This window comes from Malaclemys terrapin, chromosome 1 (assembly GCF_027887155.1).
Source record: "Malaclemys terrapin pileata isolate rMalTer1 chromosome 1, rMalTer1.hap1, whole genome shotgun sequence".
In the NCBI taxonomy this organism is placed as follows: Eukaryota; Metazoa; Chordata; order Testudines; family Emydidae; genus Malaclemys; species Malaclemys terrapin.
Genome location: NC_071505.1, coordinates 83,784,181 through 83,802,839, shown reverse-complemented (window position 1 = coordinate 83,802,839; position 18,659 = coordinate 83,784,181). Strand labels below are relative to the sequence as shown.

At 41.8% G+C, this 18,659-nt stretch overlaps 1 protein-coding gene across 3 annotated transcripts in view; it reads right to left on the bottom strand.

The window, feature by feature from the left end:
- CFAP54 (cilia and flagella associated protein 54) overlaps positions 1-18,659 on the bottom strand; it is a 216,749-nt gene that overhangs the window by 33,161 nt on the left and 164,929 nt on the right. For all 3 annotated transcript variants that reach the window (XM_054028552.1, XM_054028545.1, XM_054028538.1), the window contains 8 exons: positions 17,219-17,376; positions 16,835-17,020; positions 14,984-15,110; positions 12,443-12,598; positions 9,365-9,473; positions 5,810-5,915; positions 4,946-5,044; positions 3,049-3,190 (listed from right to left, as the gene is read on the bottom strand). In XM_054028552.1, coding sequence (XP_053884527.1) covers positions 3,049-3,190; positions 4,946-5,044; positions 5,810-5,915; positions 9,365-9,473; positions 12,443-12,598; positions 14,984-15,110; positions 16,835-17,020; positions 17,219-17,376 — 1,083 coding nt within the window. The remainder of the gene's footprint in view (positions 1-3,048; positions 3,191-4,945; positions 5,045-5,809; positions 5,916-9,364; positions 9,474-12,442; positions 12,599-14,983; positions 15,111-16,834; positions 17,021-17,218; positions 17,377-18,659) is intronic.

Genomic DNA, 18,659 nt, shown 5'->3' with positions numbered 1-18,659 from the left:
TAAAAGAAAAATGATAAGCAATTGTCAGCAAATGGAACTCATGCCAGACAATTAAATTAATGGAAGGCTGTAGCACACAACCCATCTGTTTTTATAAACCAATCACAACACATCTATTTAACAGTGGTGTAGTAAGCAGTCATTGCTCCACTTCACCAACATGTATCAGACACAATAATTCCATCTACAGTAGTCATTTGGAATAACTGAAATTAAGTCATTGGAACAGAATGTTATCACAGCATCAAGGTTTTCTGTTTCAAAAAATATAAACATCTCTGTTTTGCCTTGGTATTTACATAGCATTTCAAAATCATTGTTCCACAGCAACACTTTATTTCACTGAAATTATTTCTTAAATAAAAACTGCCATTTCATCATTTTAATGAGCTCCATTGTTTGCAGAATAATTTTAGAGGTTGGAGAAAAATCTCCCTTTGTTAATTTTAGCTTTTATCATTCAGCAAATAGGGATAATTTTTTACTTTGTTTCTCAACTGGAGCTTGATTTTTAAGGAAATCTTTTTTGTTTACTTTTACTATTAGACTGATCTCTGTGTAGCTCTAGGAACAGGGTTTGTTATGAATCAACGAATGCAAGATCACAAAATATTATTTTTGGCTGGGACTTACATATACTCTACTGAATATATATTTTTTTATTTACTGGACTGGAAAGATAGTGTTGGATAGTGGTTGATTAATAGGATATAATAACTATAATAGATTATAATTAGGGCTGCAGGTTTGTCACTGTGACTTTTCTCCCTGTCTGTGTGACTTTCCCAAAGGCTGGGTCACTGGCCCAATGCATAGCGGAGGCCCAGGAAGCAGTGGGAGGTAGGAGCTGGAGAGTGAACCTACCTCAGTCCAGTGAGGAGATATGAGGAGACTGGAAAGTGAGCCTGCTCTGCATTCACCAGGCACATCATTGCTCAGGTTCGGCCCCACTATCCCTGCATCATGGGGGGAGGATAGGTGGGCCAAACTTCATTAAGTGGCATTATGACCTAGCATGTGGAGTCACAGTGCCTCTCAGGTTTGGCTCACATGCCCCTCCATCATAATGGGGGAGATGTGGGATGGTCAAACTTGAGCAGTAATGCAACCCTGCGCACTAGGTCACAACAGCTGGAGTGGGGCACTGGGCCCAACCCCGTGGAACAGCTGCAGCATGAGCATGGGGCACCAGGAACAGTCCTGCAGGACAGGCACTGCAGGAGCTGCCACTACCCAGGGTGAATGCGAGGCAGGCTTGTTCTCTAGTCTCCTCTCCCTTCCTCACAGAGTGCGATTAGGGTTGCAGTGCTGGGGCTACTGCAGTTGGGGTGGGGCAAGGAGGAAGGTATTTTTTTTTTAATAAAAAAATCAGGGAGCAGTCACAATAAATGTAGTGACCCATGACTTTTACTGAATTTACCATTTGTGCTCCAGAATTTTTGATAAAAAATGCCATGGCTAATCTGCAGCCCTAATAACAGTTTTAACTGCTTAATGTCAGAATTCCTTTGAAAAACAAATCAAACAGAACCTTACTGACTACTAGTAATATTTCTTTTTTTATTCCAAATTCAGACACTCCAAGGTAAAACTAACCTTTAGAGAAAAATTCTGCCCTAACTCACTATGTGAAAAGAAGCAATGGTGGCTGACCAGAGGGTTGGGAGCCATCCCTCTAGGTCAGAAGTGGGCAAACTTTTTGGGTCGAGGGCCACATCTGGGTGGGAAAATTGTATGCAGGGCCAGGGCAGGGGGTTGGGGTGCAGGAGGGGGTGTGGTGTGCAAGAAGGGGCTCAGGGCAAAGGATTGGGGCAGAGGAGGGGTGCGGGGTGTATGAGGGGGCTCAGGGAAGGGGGTTGGGTGCAGGAGGGGTGCAGGGTGTGGCAGGGGGCTCAGGGAAGGGAGTTGGGGTGCAGGAGGGGAGTGGGGTATACAAGGGAGCTTAGGGCAGGGAACTAGGGTGCAGGGGGGTGCGAGGTGCAGGCAGGGGGCTTAGGGCAGGGAGTTGGGGGGCGGGCTGCAGGAGGGGTTTGGGCTCTGGCCCGGCGTTGCTTACCTAAAGCGGCTCCGGGGTGGCAGCGGCGCGCACCAGGGTAGGATAGGCTCCCTGCATGCCTGCCCTGTCCCTGGTCCCGCGCCGCTCCAGAAAGCGCTGCGGCCCCTGGAAGATGGGGACAGAGGGCTCCACGTGTGCTGCCCTTGCCGCGCTTCCAGGTACCTCCCCTGAAGCTCCCATTGGCTGTGGTTCCCCATTCCCAGCCAATGGGAGCTGCGGGGGGCAGTGCCTGGAGGCAAGGGCAATGCACGGAGCCCTCTGCCCCCCACCCGTTGGCCACAGGGACGTGGTGCCAGCCGCTTCTGAGAGTGGCGCGGGGCCCACGGCGCCACGGGGGGCAATCCTGCGGGCCTGATCCAAATTCCCAAGGGGTCAGATCCGGCCCGCGGGCTGTAGTTTTCCCACTCCTGCTCTAGGCATAGGGCAGGTTGGCTCAGATAATCCTGATTCAGCATGCGCAGCTGTCTTAAAAAGGAACCATTTAGCAGTGTGTCCATCCCTCCCACCACACACACTGATTTACTTGCCAACCCCAGCATGCTCACAGGGAGTTAGGTACCCAGTAACTCCCCTAACTCAGTTGGCCATGTTCCCTTGGTGATATGAAGTGCTGGCAGGTGAGTTAGCTGGCACTAAAACCACTAGGAGTGTAATTTGCCCTGCTCCTGTAAGGGTATACTAGGGCAGTGGCAGATGTTCCCTCTTCTTTAAGTCTTGTACTTCTTTGCAAGGCCAGGAAGGATTGTGTCTTTATCTTACACATATTACAAATAAAATGTATTGCAAGCATGAAAAACTAATAAGAAAGCTTTCATGTTTCTTTTCTGCCAAAAAAAACACAAGTGATTGAACCTAATACCAAGGTAAACCAGATGATCTGACTTTGTAATATAATAGTGAATTTACATATTAAATTCACTGTTATATTACATGTGATGGATATTTTCCATTGATTATTAAATGCTCTACAATTGTTAGATATAAAATAATACCAGACAAAAAATCTTTGTATGAAGCAAGAAGGTCCATAGAAGCAAATTCTGGGATGTTCTGTTGTGTTGTGGCTTTCACTTGGTGGCCTTTAACACTCTTCTTTCCAATTAATAGCTGAGAGGCAAGCATAGCTTCACTGACCTAAAATTAACATTTAATTTAGTCAGAATCAGGTCACTGTAATATTTATACATATTGAGACTAGAAAACAGACTACAAAAAATTAAGCACCCAACACGAGAGGTGACTGGGGAAATCTTCCATTTCTCTCTGACATACAGTACATATCTCACTTAAATAGATAATTACTGTTGACAACTTAATTATTACACAAGTGATTTCAAATCAGACATCCTCACCTGGATGCCACTGATGTCTGCCCACATGTCAAATGCGTATGCATACATATAAGGCACTTAATTCCTAGATTTGCTTTGTATCAAAGTAAAAGCAACCTGTGTCAGACATGGCCAGGAGAGATTAAAAGCATTGCTCATATAGCATTCATTTTAAGTATTCCAAATAACATGCCTGGCAGAAGTCTCAATGAATTTTAATTCTTGTCCCTCCTGCATTGTGTTCTCTTCACAGCTGGTAGGAGTAGAATACAGGGTATGTTTACACAGCAAAAAAAAAAACATGAGGCAGCGAGTCTCAGAGCTCATGTCAACTGACTTGGGCTCACGGGATTTGAGCTGTGAGGCTATAGCAGTGTAAATGTTTGGGCTCAGGCTGGAGCCCGAGCTTTGAAACCTGGCAACAGGGTGGGCGGCAGAGTCCAGGCTCTAGCCCAAGTCTGAACACCTACACTGCTATTTTTAGTCCAGCAATGCAAGCCTGTCAAGGCTAATTCCCCACTCTGGCACTTCGAGTGCAGAAGGTGGGGGCCCGCAAGGATTCTGAAAATTAATACTGGCCACTCCAGGCTTGTATTAAACTCCCAAGGTTACAGCTTCTCTCTGACCTTGGATGAGTAGATGCTGCCACCACCCAAGTGCAAAACCCCTTTGAGAATCCAGGAAGACGCACTTGGGAATTCCTCCCTGTGGGGTACCCTCAAGCCCTTTCCACCCCCACCCCCTCCTCCGGGGAAGAGCTGAGAAAGAAAGAAAAAAGAAATCAGCTGTCGTCACCAGCTAATTAAACAACATGTGCACAAACCTCTTTAAGACACACAAATTCAATTCTGTTCTAAAAAAAGGTAAATATTATTAATAAAAAAAGAAAGAAAATACATCTGGGAACTTAGGCATTTGCTAGATTTAAAAAAAAAACAACTACAAGGATTAAGCATCAAGAATAGCTTTCTTGAGGTCCAGCTTAAAGGTTACAAGCAAAACAAAAAGCAGCTGGGGTTAGCACAGAGGAATCAACAAGCCATAAAAGAATAAAAGAGATAAACCTAATAGCGTCTTCCTAGACATTTCCTGATCTACTTACATATCTGGGGTTTCAAATGAGTAGTTTCTAGGTATGATACTGAGGATTCTTCATACCTGGCCCAAGCTTCTTACAGCATAGCTTCTCTGTCCCTTCTCTTTGGGAGAACAACCACAGACAGACAAATTTAAAATTTAAAAAAGTTCTAGCCTTCCCATTGGCTCTTTTGGCCAGGTGCCCACTCACTTCCTTTTACCTATGCATAGCAGTGAGACTTTTTAACCCTTTACAGGTAGAGCAATTAGAGAACAGCTACTAAGAGGGATTTTATAGTTACTGGCTGTCTGGATGTCCATAAAAGGGAGCTACTCACCCCTCTTCATTTATCACAGAGCCCGAGTCAACTGACCCAGGGTCTGAGACGCACCTCCACAGGATTTTTTTTTTTTTTGCTGTGTAGTCATACCCAAAGATAGAATCAAGCACAAAAAAATCTCCCCCAAATATCACACCAACCTGTGTAGCTGCTCTGATTGCAATCCAGGCCTGTGCTCTGTACACTTCAGTTACAACGGTGATTCTCTCAGTAGAAGCCAAGTGTTCTTTGGGAGTAGTCTAAAATTTAGCAACAGTTCATAATTAGGTTGGTAGATTTGCCATGGAAATACATACTTGGTGGGGAGCAGGTCCTGGAGGAGTCATGGTAGTTAAGTTACAGAAATCAGTAACGTTTGTGAAAAGTCACAGATGTATTTTTAAAACCACCCAAACAGGTCTCCACTATAGTTTTGTATTTTTGAAGGCACATCATGATCCCTCTCTTACATAGTTCTTGTATACAGCTTTTTCCATTTTTTGCCAGTAAACATTGTCTTGAGTTTTAAGCGACACCTTTCTACTACCTCTTTTTTCCTTACCTATTGACCTGTATTTCCCTGATGGTCTAGTACTTGTAACTGTACCTTGCAGTACACTAGTCTTTTGTGTCTGCAATGTTGCCCCTCATCTCCAGTTGTAAAACACTATACAAATAACAATATGCTGAGTAACGGCACTCTGAAAAACGTTTGAAGGTTCAGTTTATAATGATACTTTGTTTGAGAACCACAAATTCATTAGTACAGAATCTGAAACTAAGCCACAATTTTGGGGTTATTCTTCTGACCTCAATGTTTTCCTGTTTATTTTAAACCATTTTTATATACATTAACATTGCAAAAAATAGCATAAACCAAATTAACTAAATTAGAATCCTACTGCTGTACTTTACGTTAGTATTATTTATTTGTAATATATATTGTGGTAGTGTCCACAATGTGCTAAAAGAAGACGTGGTCCATGCTCTGAGGAGGTTACGATCTAAAAAAAAGGAGGATGTACCTTTGTTTTGGAGGCCTCTATCTTAACAGTTTGTGAAGCCTCTTCCCTATATGTAGCCAAATGGAAATATAACAGTGCTATCTCCATGTAGGATTTCCTTATCAGCCTGCAAAAATAAACACACAGATGCATTGATTTTAAGGCCAGAAGGGACTATTACGATTATCCAGTCTGAACTTTTGCATAATACAGGGTGTAGAACTCCAGTGATTCCTACATCTGTCCCATAACTCCTATTTGAGCTATAGCAGATCTTCTAGAAAAATATCCAGTCCTGATATAAAGACTTCAAGTAAGAAAGGCATACCATACCAAGCAAGAAAACCTAACAAATGGCATAACTATTTAGGAACATGCAAAACGTATTTTGTGTAATATGGAAACAAGCACTTGGTAAACAAAAGCTGTTTTTGTCAAACTGTTTTGGTTCTATGTACACAATGTGTATATGTTCCTATAAGCACAGTCTAATGCTTCAATGTTAGGTCACATGTCCACTGCCTCAGTTTCTCTCTCTCGTGGATGGTTGATTTGGGGTATAGCTCTCCAGCCAAACCTATACAAAGGTCCTTCCTCTTCCAGAATAAAAGCAGACAAAGCAAAATAGCCCCTTCAGCCCCGCACTGGGCTCAGCTGAGGTACAGGGAAACATAATCCCTCCCTCAACTCAGATCTGACCCTGAGACCCTAAACTTTCAAGCAGGGTGTCCTCTTCACTTTGTCTCTGGACCATTTCCTACATGTCCTTATAATCGTGGGCCAAGACTCTATGGTTGGAGAGATTCCTTAATATTCCTGCTCCCTGTAGGTCTCTGTAATTTTTCCAGGCTTCCTATTTGTCTCTCTCTCGGGACTCTTCCTATGTGAAACAGTCTCCTGACTATGCAGTCCTCTTTCCAAACACAGTCACAAGCTGAACGGTTGCCAATTCACAGATTTATTGTGATATGTTCCAGCAGGGACATGATTTTTGTGAAGCAAAAAGAGAGAGAGAGATATTTTCCAACACACTGCTGTGTAGACTAAGGAAGGTGCACTAAACAACAAAATCAAAGATCATGAGTTCTAAACCCAGCTCTTCAAAACTGTTGTCAATATTTCTGTGCACGTCACAGCTCTTATTCTGAGCCAACATTTTACATTGTGGGGAATAACTCTCATTAACCAGTTTCACAGATAAGATAACTAAGAGCTTGCACAAGGTCACTTCAGGTACAATCCAGAATAGAACCCAGGTCTCTAATATAGAACTATGTCTCATCTACTTCGCCACTCATTCTTTCAGAAGGAACATGGCACATTAGATGCTTGTGAAACCTACACTAAGAATATGGCACTGTGTCACCATCTAGAACAGAGGAGGGCAAACTATGGCCCATGGGCCACATCCGGCCCGCGGGACCCCCCCCGGCCCCTGAGCTCCTGCCCTGGGAGGCTAGCCCCCGGCCCCTCCCCTGCTGTTCCCTCTCTGCCGCAGCCTCAGCTTGCTCCGACGCCGGCGCAATGCTCTGGGCGGTGGGGCTGCGAGCTCCTGGGGCAGTGCAGCTGCAGATCCCAGCCTGACCCGGTGCTCTGTGCTGCGCAGTGGCATGGCTGGCTCCAGCTGGGCAGCGGGGCTGCCTGTCCTGGTGCTCTGGGTGGCGCGGCTGTAGTGCCGCCAGCCACTGGTGCTCCAGGCAGTGCAATAAGGGGGCAGGGAGCAGGGGGGGTTGGATAGAGGGCAGGGGAGTTCGGGGTGGTGGTCAGGGGGCGGGGTGTGGATAGGGGTCAAAGGGCAGGGAACAGGGGGGTTGAATGGGGGCAGGGTCCCAGGGGGGCAGTCAGGAATGAAAGGGGGGCTTGGATGGGGCGGCGGGGAGCAGTCAGGGGCAGGGGTTCCGGGGGTGGTCAGGGAGAAGGGGTGGTTGGATGGGGCAGGGGTCCCGGGGGGGCAGTCAGGAATGAGACGAGGGGTTGGATGGGGTGGTGGGGGGCAGTAAGGGGCAGGGGTTCCGGGGGCAGTCAGGGGACAGGGAGAAGGAGGAGGGGTTGCATAGGGGGCCAGGCTGGGCCACGTCTGGCTGTTTGAGGAGGCACAGCCTCCGCTAACTGGCCCTCCATACAATTTTGGAAACCCGATGCAGCCTCAGGCCAAAAAGTTTGCCTGCCCCTGCTCTAGAAGGTAAGCCACATATAAAGGTTTATGACTCTGCTGCTGCTTCTGTGCTCAGAGTTCTGATTCTTTGGCTCAAGTGATAGAGGATCATGTTTTTACATGCAGAGGACCCCAGTTTTGTCCCCACAGAGAACCCAATTAGGGGCATTGCTATATTTGGCTATACTGTATGTCACCACGAGTCCACAATCTGCTCCCTGAGTCAGGAATAGAAACTAATAATCTTGATGTCCAGTATCTCAGAGCTGCGCATCCTGGTCCTCACTGCCTCAGATCAGACCTCTAGATCCTTCCAGTCTATTGCCTGCTTTTTGCTGGTAACTAACACCAAGGAACACTGTTCTCATTTCTGTTCCAAGGCACATTTGCCCTTCTCCATCTCCATCTGTCCTTTCGATTGTTTCGGTCTGCTAACTCTTTTAGCTTACCAGGCTACATGCACCTACTCCTCACCTACTCCCCCTCGGATCCCCAGCTGCCCTTTTCCACATATTCAGGCCAAACTGCTCTTGAAGTCATGGTCTGGAAAGTTCTTTAGGACTCCCAAGCTCTAGATTGGGCTTCCAGGGTGCTTGAGGAAGATCCCTTGGGCAATAATAGGGTTCAGATCAGGAGTGACGGTGATAGCTCAAGACAATAGTCTTTACTATGCTATGATGTCAGGCATCCTCACTGAGACCTTGGTAGGTGACCTGAGCTCCCCCTAGAAGCTCATATCCACTCCGTTGCTGCTGTTACTCTCTCTAATGTAATCAAATAGTCTGCAAAGTCATCATCTGGGCCCAATTTGGCCAGTCTGAGGTCTGAGTTGGTTCATGCAGCCTCAGTCAGTTCTGACACTGGCACTGGACCCCTCCATCAGCCATTTCAGGAGAAGCTCCTGGCCACCCCATTCTTCCTCTGCTCTTCCTGTTGCTGCTCATATTGATGTTGGTTGACTTCTAACATTCACTATCGAGTCACTAGTCCTGCTGTTGTTGCTGAGTGGCCAGCTGCACTGCTGTGTTCTATCCTTTGGATGTGGACTTCAATTCATGTTTTTTAAAATGAAATAAAACCATCAGCTTAAATTTAGCACTTTTTGTTCCTGGAGCTGAAACAGAGGGTCCATGTTCCAAAACAGAACTGAAAGCTCTAACTTTTATCTAACGTAATACTTATGTGTTGGTTATTTCAGTGTGTATGGAAATGTATATTTAAACCCCTGCAACATTTACATTACATAAGAAACTATATCAATATTTCTTTTATCTTGGAATAGACAAAATCTCTCCACAAAGAGGGAAAGAAGCCTGTCCTTTATAAAAGAAGCCTCACACAAAGTCCCAGAATAAAGCCAAACACTACATAGTACCTAAAGTGAGAAAGTATTTTGAAAACTTATATTCACAGTTCCTTACCCAAAGTTTTGATCATTTCGCTGGCTCACTTTTATGGCATCCAACAGGGTTTCAGCAGCTCGTGGTGACTTATTGTTACCTGCTTCAATAATCTGGCGCTCTACCTTACCTAAGAAAGAAACACAAAGCAGTTTTGCATGATTTTATTCTTTTCTCTGCAAGACCCAAATTGCTTTTTCCTGCAGGAAACTCAGGAAACACATTGTCTTTCCTTTTCTCCTGCTGATAAGCAAGTAATGGGCACATATTCAGTTTTTTTCAGTTTGCTTTTAAATATAATGTATGATATCGGTATGACAAGTTATTCTGAACTGAAGTATTACCCTGTATTGAAATATGTGGAATAGTTACAGTAATCAACTTTGGAAATACAGTGACACCTAGATGTCATTAGAATCCAATAATGCATGTCAATATTTCAGATTGTTCTTTCCAATATATATGACTTTGAACCCTACTGCAATGAATTTAATTGGTGTGACAAAGTTCCTCCTCTATCTTGGTGGGTCCTGCACTTATTGGCGGATTTTCTTGCCATGTGGGTTGGGGAACAGCCCAGAGACCTTCCCCTCTGGAAGAACCCACAGTCCAGGTTAATTGGGAGGTTTGGGGGGAGCCCGGGCCCGCCCTCTACTCTGGGTTCCAGTCCAGGGCCCTGTGGACTGCAGCTGTCTATAGTGCCTCCTGTAACAACTGTATGACACCTACAACTCCCTGGGCTACTTCCCCATGGCCTCCTCCAAACACCTTCCTTAGTCTCACCACAGGACCTTCCTCCTGGTGTCTGATAACGCTTGTGCTCCTCAGTCCTCCAGCAGCACACCCTCTCACTCTCAGGTATTTGCACCTCTTGCTCCCAGGTCCTCACACTCGCACCACAAACTGAAGTGAGCTCCTTTTAAAACCCAGGTGCCTTGATTAGCCTGCCTTAATTGATTCTAGCAGCTTCTTCTTAATTGGCTCCAGGTGTCCTAATTAGCCTGCCTACCTTAACTGGTTCTAGCAGGTTCCTGATTACTCTAGTAAAAACCTCACTTCTTCAGCTTATGCCCAAATAAATCTGTTAGTCTTTAAGGTGCCACCAGACTCCTTGTTGTTTTTGTAGATACAGACTAACACGGCTACCCCCTGATACTTGATAACTCTAGTGCAGCGCCTTCTCTGGCCACTCAGGGAACAGAAAACTACTCATCCAGTGACCAGAATATTTGCCCTCCACCAGACTCCTGTACCCCACTGGTCTGGATCTGTCACATGGGACACTGTTATTTAATTCCATAGCATTTTGAAATTTGTCGCAATGCTCTCATTTTCTTTACTGTAAACTGATGCAAAGAAGTCATTTAGCGTCTCTGCAATATCCTTATCCTTCTTGATTGTTCCCCTTACTCTCTGATAAACTAGATAGGTGAACAAACGATTATCTTCAAAAAATCATGGAAGACAGGAGAGATTCCAGAGGACTGCAAAATGGCAAATATAGTGTCAATCTATCAAAAGGGAAATAAGGACAACCCAGGGAATTTCAGACCTGTCCGCTTAACGTCAGTATGTGAAAAGATAATGGAGCAAACAACTAAGAGATCAATTTGCAAACTCCTAGAAGATAATAAGGTGATAAGTAATAATCAGCATGGATCTGTCAAAAACAAATGTGTCAAGCCAACCTAATAGGTTTCTTTGACAGGGTGACAAGCCTTGTGGATAGAGGCAAAGCGGTAGTTGTGATATATCTTGACTTTAGTAAGGCTTTTGACACTGTCTCACATAACTTTCTCCTAAACAAACTAGGGAAATACAACCTAGATGGAGCTACTATAAGGTGGGTGAATAACTGGTTGCAAAACCATTTCTAGAGAAAGTAGTTATCAGTAGTTCACTGTCAAGCTGGAAGGGCATATTGAGTGGGGTCTCAAAGGGATTGGTCCTGGGTCCAGTTCTGTTCAATATCTTCATCAACTATTTAGATAATGGCATAGAGAGTACGCTTATAAAGTTTGTGGACAAAACCAAGCTGGGAGGAGTTGCAAATGCTTTGGAGGATAGGATTAAAATTCAAAACAATCTGGGCAAAATGGAGACTGGTCTGAAGTAAATAGGATGAAATTCAATAAGGACAAATGAGAGGTACTCCAATTAGGAAGGAACAATCAATCGCACACATATAAAATGAGAAATGACTGCTTAGGAAGGAGTACTGTGGTAAGAGATCTGGGGTCATAGTGGATCAGAAGTTAAATATGAGTGAACAGTATAACACTGTTGCAAAAAAAGCAAACATCATTCTGGGATGTATTAACAGGAGTGTTGTAAGCAAGACACCAAAAGTAATTCTTCCACTTTACTCTTCACTGATAAAGCCTCAACGGAAGTATTGTGTCCAGTTCTGTGTGCCACATTTCAAGAAAGATATGGACAAATTGGAGAAAGTACAGAGGAGAGCAACAAAAGTGATTAAAGGCCTAGAAAATATGACCAATGAGGAAAGATTGAAAAAATTGGATTTGTTTAGTCTGGAGAAGAGAAAACTTAGGGGGATATGAGAACAGTTTTCAAGTACATAAAAAGTTGTTACAAGGAGGAGGGAGAAAAATTGTTCTTGTTAACCTTTGAGGATAGGACAAGAAGCAATGGCCTTAAATTGCAGGAAAGGCAGTTTAGGTAGGACATTAGGAAAAACTTTCTGTCATGGTACTTAAGCATGGGAATAGATTGCCCAGAAAGGTTGTAGAATCTCCATATTTGAAGGTTTTTAGTAACAGGTTAGACAAATACCTGTCAGGGATTGTTTAGATAATATTTAGTCCTGCCTTAGTGCAGGGGACTGGACTAGAAGACATCTTGAGGTCCGTTCCAGTCCTAATGATTCTATGAAACTCCTCTTGTATTTCTGAAATATGTCATTATATACTGTACTCTTGTTAAATATATTTGAGTATAATTAAATGCAGTAGAGATATTTTTAGCCAGTCTGTCAATGTGGGAAATGTCAGGAGCATGTATCTCTTTTAAGGCATACTGCAGGCATGAAAATATGTTGGAAAGATAGTCATGTCACACAACCAAGATTTTGCTTACCTTTCTGAAAAAGAATTTCCGCTTGCAAATCTAATTCTCTTGTTGCGGATGTTCTACAAAGGTCCAATGCTGTTTCTAGGTGACTGAGAGCAGGTAACCATTGTAATGGATTCTCTCTTTTAGATGTGCAAGCTACTTCTTGCGCTAATGCATGTGCTGAAAAGAAAACATTTTAGGCAGACTTTGGTAAATTGTTTATCAAAAAACACAAATACTGTAAAAAGGAAATAACTTCCCGGCAACGAGAATTATTTTACAGTACTAAACTCCAAAAATCTAAATGGCACAAATATTTTCAGTGATGTACTATGGAGCTGAGAGATCGTGAAGATGTTTCAACACAATATGATGTAAACAAACCATCCTGCGTGGCTCGGTTCATGTGGGCCACAGGAACCAGACCTTGCAGAGGACATTTGAAAGGACTGGCAGTGAATCATTCCCTAGTTTCACTTGAATTTTCAGAATCTATACAAAACCAACACTGCCAGGAATCTCCAAATGTCAAAGCCCCTTTTGCACCCTTCAGATATAGAGGCTTTTTTGAAATTTTCCATGGAACGCTGCAAAGCTTATCTATTCTCCTAGGCTTTTCCAAAAAGTTTAGATTGAAGGGTAAAAACTGACCAAATGAGGTCATTATTTTGCTGGGTGATTTATATTGTGTGAACTGGAATTATATGGATGGTAAGTCACTGTATTTGGAACGCTTCTCTTTATTTTTGTATATTTTAAACATTTGTACAAGCACCTTTGGGAATACAACTTTTATGAAGAAAAAGAAAAGAATTGGAGCTTCTGGGATTACATCATTATTAAAGTTACACGATCTTGGTTCCAGTTCACACTGTAAATACCATACTGTAGAGTCAGATCTACATACAATGTCCCACATCACATATGGGCAGCTGAACGATCAAATACCATTTGAAACATGACATTGCATCTTTTCCCCCACCCCCATGGTATGATACTCCCACCCGTACTTCTGCGCTGCCTTCAGAACTGGGCCCTCGGCCAGCAACCACCACTCTCCAGCGACGCCTCTGAAGGCAGCAGCACAGAAGTAAGGGTGGCAATACCATACCATGCCATCCTTACTAATGTGCTGCTGCTGGCAGCAGTGCTGCTTCAGAGCTGGGCTCTCGACCAGAAGCCGCCACTCTCTGGCTACCCAGCTCTGAAGACAGCACTGCCATCAGTAGCAGTGCAGAAGTAAGGGTGGCAATAATGCGACCCTCCTATAATAACCTTGCAACTTCCCCGCATCCCCCTTTTGAGTCAGGACCCCTACAGTTACAACACTATGAAATTTCAGATTTAAATATCTGAAATCATGAAATTTATGATTTTTAAAATCCCATGACCGTGAAATTGACCAAAATGGACTGTGAATTTGGTGGGACCCTAACTATATCATAGCCATCTTTGTGAGCCAAAGAGACCACTCTGCCTTGTCCTATATATGGATATCTATAATCTACCATGCTTCAGATACTACACCAGTGGTGGGCAACATCAAAAGACAATTGGCAGGAGGGAATATGCAGACAAGATTAATATTGTTTGTGTAACTTTAGCTATGAATGTCCTGACTTTTTAAACATTTGTCTTTTTACTGAAAAAGGTCCAGTAATGATTTAATTTAATTTAAACCTCAAACAGAGTTTAAAGCTTTTTTTCTGAGAATATTCAGTAAATTTCCAAGTGATTTGCCAAAAAAATATCATGCACTGCTATTTACACTGGACAAATGGAGCAGAATTTATTTGTTCATTAACAGCTCACACGCAGCATTAAACATTATAACTTATTTTATTGAGAGAAGGAGTATTGGCCCGGATTATCTCCTATTCTTTTTAATAAAATGTTTAGTTACCATAACAACTGTTCTCTGAGATGACTCCCCATGGGGATCCATACATTAGGGAGTTGGAATATATATGGGCAATTCTCAGAGAATAAATGCTGTGTATGGCACTCAGCATGGCATTGTTAACTTCTACTTGGAAAGAATGAAAGTTATTAATTTAAAACTACACATTGCACGTGGCAGTTGTATACATATAGGGTGACTAGACAGCAAATGTGAAAAATCGGGACGGGAGTGGGGGGTAATAGGAGCTTATATAAGAAAAAGACTGAAAAATCGGGACTATCCCTATAAAATCGGGCCATCTTGTCACCCTATACACATAACACTCAGAAAAGCAAAATAAATGGATACACGAATGCAAATTATATGGAATACAGTAACATGCATTATACAAAACTACAATGTTTATGTAAAAATAATATTTTTAAAATGTTTATGGTTGTTGTAATAGTTGTACCTTGTCTGTATAGTTGTTTTGCTATTTGCAATGAATGTATCCATCTACTGAAGATTTCAGAAGGAAAAATTTCCCTTACATTTTTACCATTACTTAATGAAAAATTGATGTAATTCATACACCTCCGGTACTATTTCAGTTAATCTGATAATATTTTTAAACTATTCATCAGACACATTACTACAACAATGTACTTGATTTTTCTTACCAATTCTCATTTTGACTTTTGCCAGTAAATTGATAGCTGGCAAGTAATTATTTTTCAAAGGAATCACTGGACTTGTCAATGCAGGGTCTTCTATGCACTGTTCGATTGGTTCTCCAAGGGTAAAAATCTAGTAAAAAAATATTTTACAAAGATAAATTATACACAACAATACAATCCATATGATCCATTTTATATACATCCAGGTTGCAATTCTGCACTTTGAATGTATACAAGGGTCTGCCCTCACAGATCGAAAGCCCCACTGACTGACTTCATTATGCTTTATGAAAGAGCACTGAAAAAGGGCTTAATATTCCTGAACTGCTGCATTAACACCGAGTGTCCTCTCCATTGAGAAGAAAGTTCCTCTAAGTTGAGACTTCAAATTGTATCCCAGTTGGGACAGACACAAGACCAATGAGCTCATGATCTGGTTTAGAAGTCTCAGAGCAGGTCTTCACTACGGGGGGGTCAATTTAAGATATGCAAATTCAGCTATGCAAATAGCGTAGCTGAATTCGATCTATCGGAGCCGACTTACCCCGCTGTGAGGACGGCAGCAAAATCGACCTCCGTGGCTCCCCGTCGACAGCGCTTACTGCCACCTCCGTTGGTGGAGTAAGAGTGTCGATTCGGGGATCGATTGTCACGTCCCGATGAGACGCAATAATTCAATCCCCGAGAGATCGATTTCTAACCGCCGATTCAGGCGGGTAGTGTAGACCTAGCCTTAGGCTCTGAAACAGGATAAGGGCTCCAGAAGAAAAATTCCCTCACACCAGAAAGTCATCAAAAAACAGAACCTCTGACACCTTAGTTCTGGAGATGGAATGCTGCTACTGTCAGATTTGAGAAAAGATCTGGAAGCCAATGAGAGACTGTCTCACAATAATATAAATTCTGTAAGTGCCAAAACTGCAAGCACTGTTGACATAGGAGGAGACAAGGCAATTGTGAACTGCAGTTATGCAGGCTGTAAAACTATTCAGGTTAGCAAGTTCCACAGGAGGAATTCTAAGAGGACAGAGTGGTCCATTTCATTCTTGATCATCTAGGTTTGGGGACATAACAATTTAATAGTGTAAGACTCTGCATGTCTACACTTAAGGAAGGAGAGAATTTAATCTGAAAGCTTCTTTAGTTAGCCAGTATCAGGAGTGGGCAGAAAATGAAGAAGGGCATGTCTACTTCCAAATAAAGAAGGAAATAGCATATTGCTATAAACTTCTGTTACAAGTGTTATGCCTTTAGATGACTTTTAACTGTATTTATGCTTAAACTATTATGTAAAATCACTTTATTTACACCACTTCACAGTTTATTTTTGTGAATATCTATAAATACTAACTACTGCTATTTTATACTTGATTTCTGGTTTGAGTGATTCTCAGATTAAGAACTAAGGCTAAAATTCTCAAACTGGGGTGCTAAAAGTTAGGAACCTAAATCTGTAATTAGGTATCTAATGAGATGGCCAGATTTTCAAAGGTGTGGAGCACTCTTTGACTTCAATGGGAGCTGTGGGTGCTCAACATCCTTGAAAATCAGGCCAGTTATTTCAGTATCTAAATAAGGATTTGGGTGCTTAAGTGCTTATCCATTTCAAAATGACACTGGATAGTATTCAAAGTACACATTATCTACGTCTGCATCTAACCCATGATGAGTCTGTAGGAATTTGGTAAGAAGGGCAAATTCTGTACATTGTATAATCTGAGGGAAATTGGATTATTTGCCCCCTTTCTTTCCAATGAGTTGCAAAAATAGCTTCCAGAGTATGTCACAAATGAGAAGAGTATGAGGAGTTTGCAAATCACATGAAACTAACATAAATCACCAACCTACCCTCACCTGTTTAATAGTAAATTTGTGAGCCAGAATTAACAAGTTTAATCGTTCGATTGCAGAAGAGTGATGCTCTGTGTCCTCATCTGTTTGTGTTGTCAATATGTCTGCCAGCAGAAGCATACTTTTCACTAGTGTTAAAGAAGCCATAGGGGAAATAAATGGCTTTTCTTGGAGTAAATTGATTATATCCTATTTAAACACAGATAAAATAAACCAATTTAACCAATGTTATTGTTTGTTTATAAAGACACAAATAAAATGAAAAAGTATGTTTATATTCACATTATCTAAGAGGTATTAACTATTTCAGGATTATTTTGTCCTGGCAGCAGTTTTATTTGGCAAAAACAAAAAAAATTAACAACTGTTCTTTGTTCGCATTAAAACCTGCAGAAGAAGCTTAATGCCGGTCACAGGGCGCCTTTCTTGCAGGTCCAGTATAACAGCTTGCACCATCACTTCAGCCTGTGTCTCAATGTCACTGAAGGCCTCTGCTTCTATTATTACTTCATTTATTAGACTTGAGCAATCAGTCATGTCATTTTCTAAAAGAAAGAAGGGGATCAATAATAAAAATAAGATCAAAATGATTTTACAATACCTTTCTCTTACACACTTAAAGGTCGCATCCACTCTGAAAAATGACTATAAAAGTGATATAATGGGCTTCCATGTTTATTCTGTTTCACTGATTTCTAGATCAAATGTGTTCAATTTACAAGAAAAAAATGGTTTGTTTTCAAATTATCAGCATTGCCAACACACACAAATTGGGTTCTTTTCTTCTGAGGCATCAGTACAAGTAATGAAGATTCTGCAAGCCTGACGATACTCTCCAATTACACTATTGTAATTGCTCAACTCCACTATTGTCTTCAAAATCTTCTGTCAGTTACAACTTTGAAACTCGGTTAACCTTCATAGGGGCTGCACAGGTGCAATTTAGAGCAGAGTTGGCCTGCCAGTCTATGTCAGTAGAGATGATACTCACGCCAGAAAGAGCACAGCTTCAGAGCCCTTGTTGAGCTTGTAGGACTTCAAGTAGGAAAAACATCAGCTCAGTTTACAACTAAAAAAATTCAGTCTGGAATCAATGAGACACAATAAATGTTCCTGTTTTACAGTCACCTTTCAGAGTGGAAGTAGAACACATAATTATATATAAATTATAAATACATAATTTTAACATATATTTTAATTTGTACATTTATACATAATGCAATATAGTTAACACCAGTACATAATTGTGTAACTGATGAAATATTAACTAACAATCTTATGTACAAAAAAAATTCCCTAGCAATTTTGTGCAATTAGTGGCATAAAGTATTTTTATACTGTCATGCTCAAATGCTTGGAAATAAAAGAAACTGGAACAGAACATTTCCATTTATGGGAGATATATAAAGTCAGCACAGCAGAGGAGTATTTGAGGTTTGTTCAAAATAGAGATATGTAGCAGGAATAAATTTTAAAAATTAAGTGTGCCTATTTAACTTAATTGCTTTAAAGCACATCAATTTTTTTATTACGTACTTGATTTTTCAGAAGGTAATGAGCATTAAATGAGCCTTCTTTGATTTAATGGCTTATACTTTATAAACTAGAGGGAAAGACCAAATTCAGAAATAGAATATTTTCTTGGCTGTATTGGCTGAATTCAGTATAAACAGTTGTTTACTGATAGTTCTAACATTAATGTTTTTATTATTTGTACTGTAGTAGAGATTGGGATAAGAGGACCATTATGCTGGGCGCTATACAGACACCCAAGAACATATGGTCCCTGCCCAAAGAGCTTACAATCGAAAACACTAAAGCAAAGACA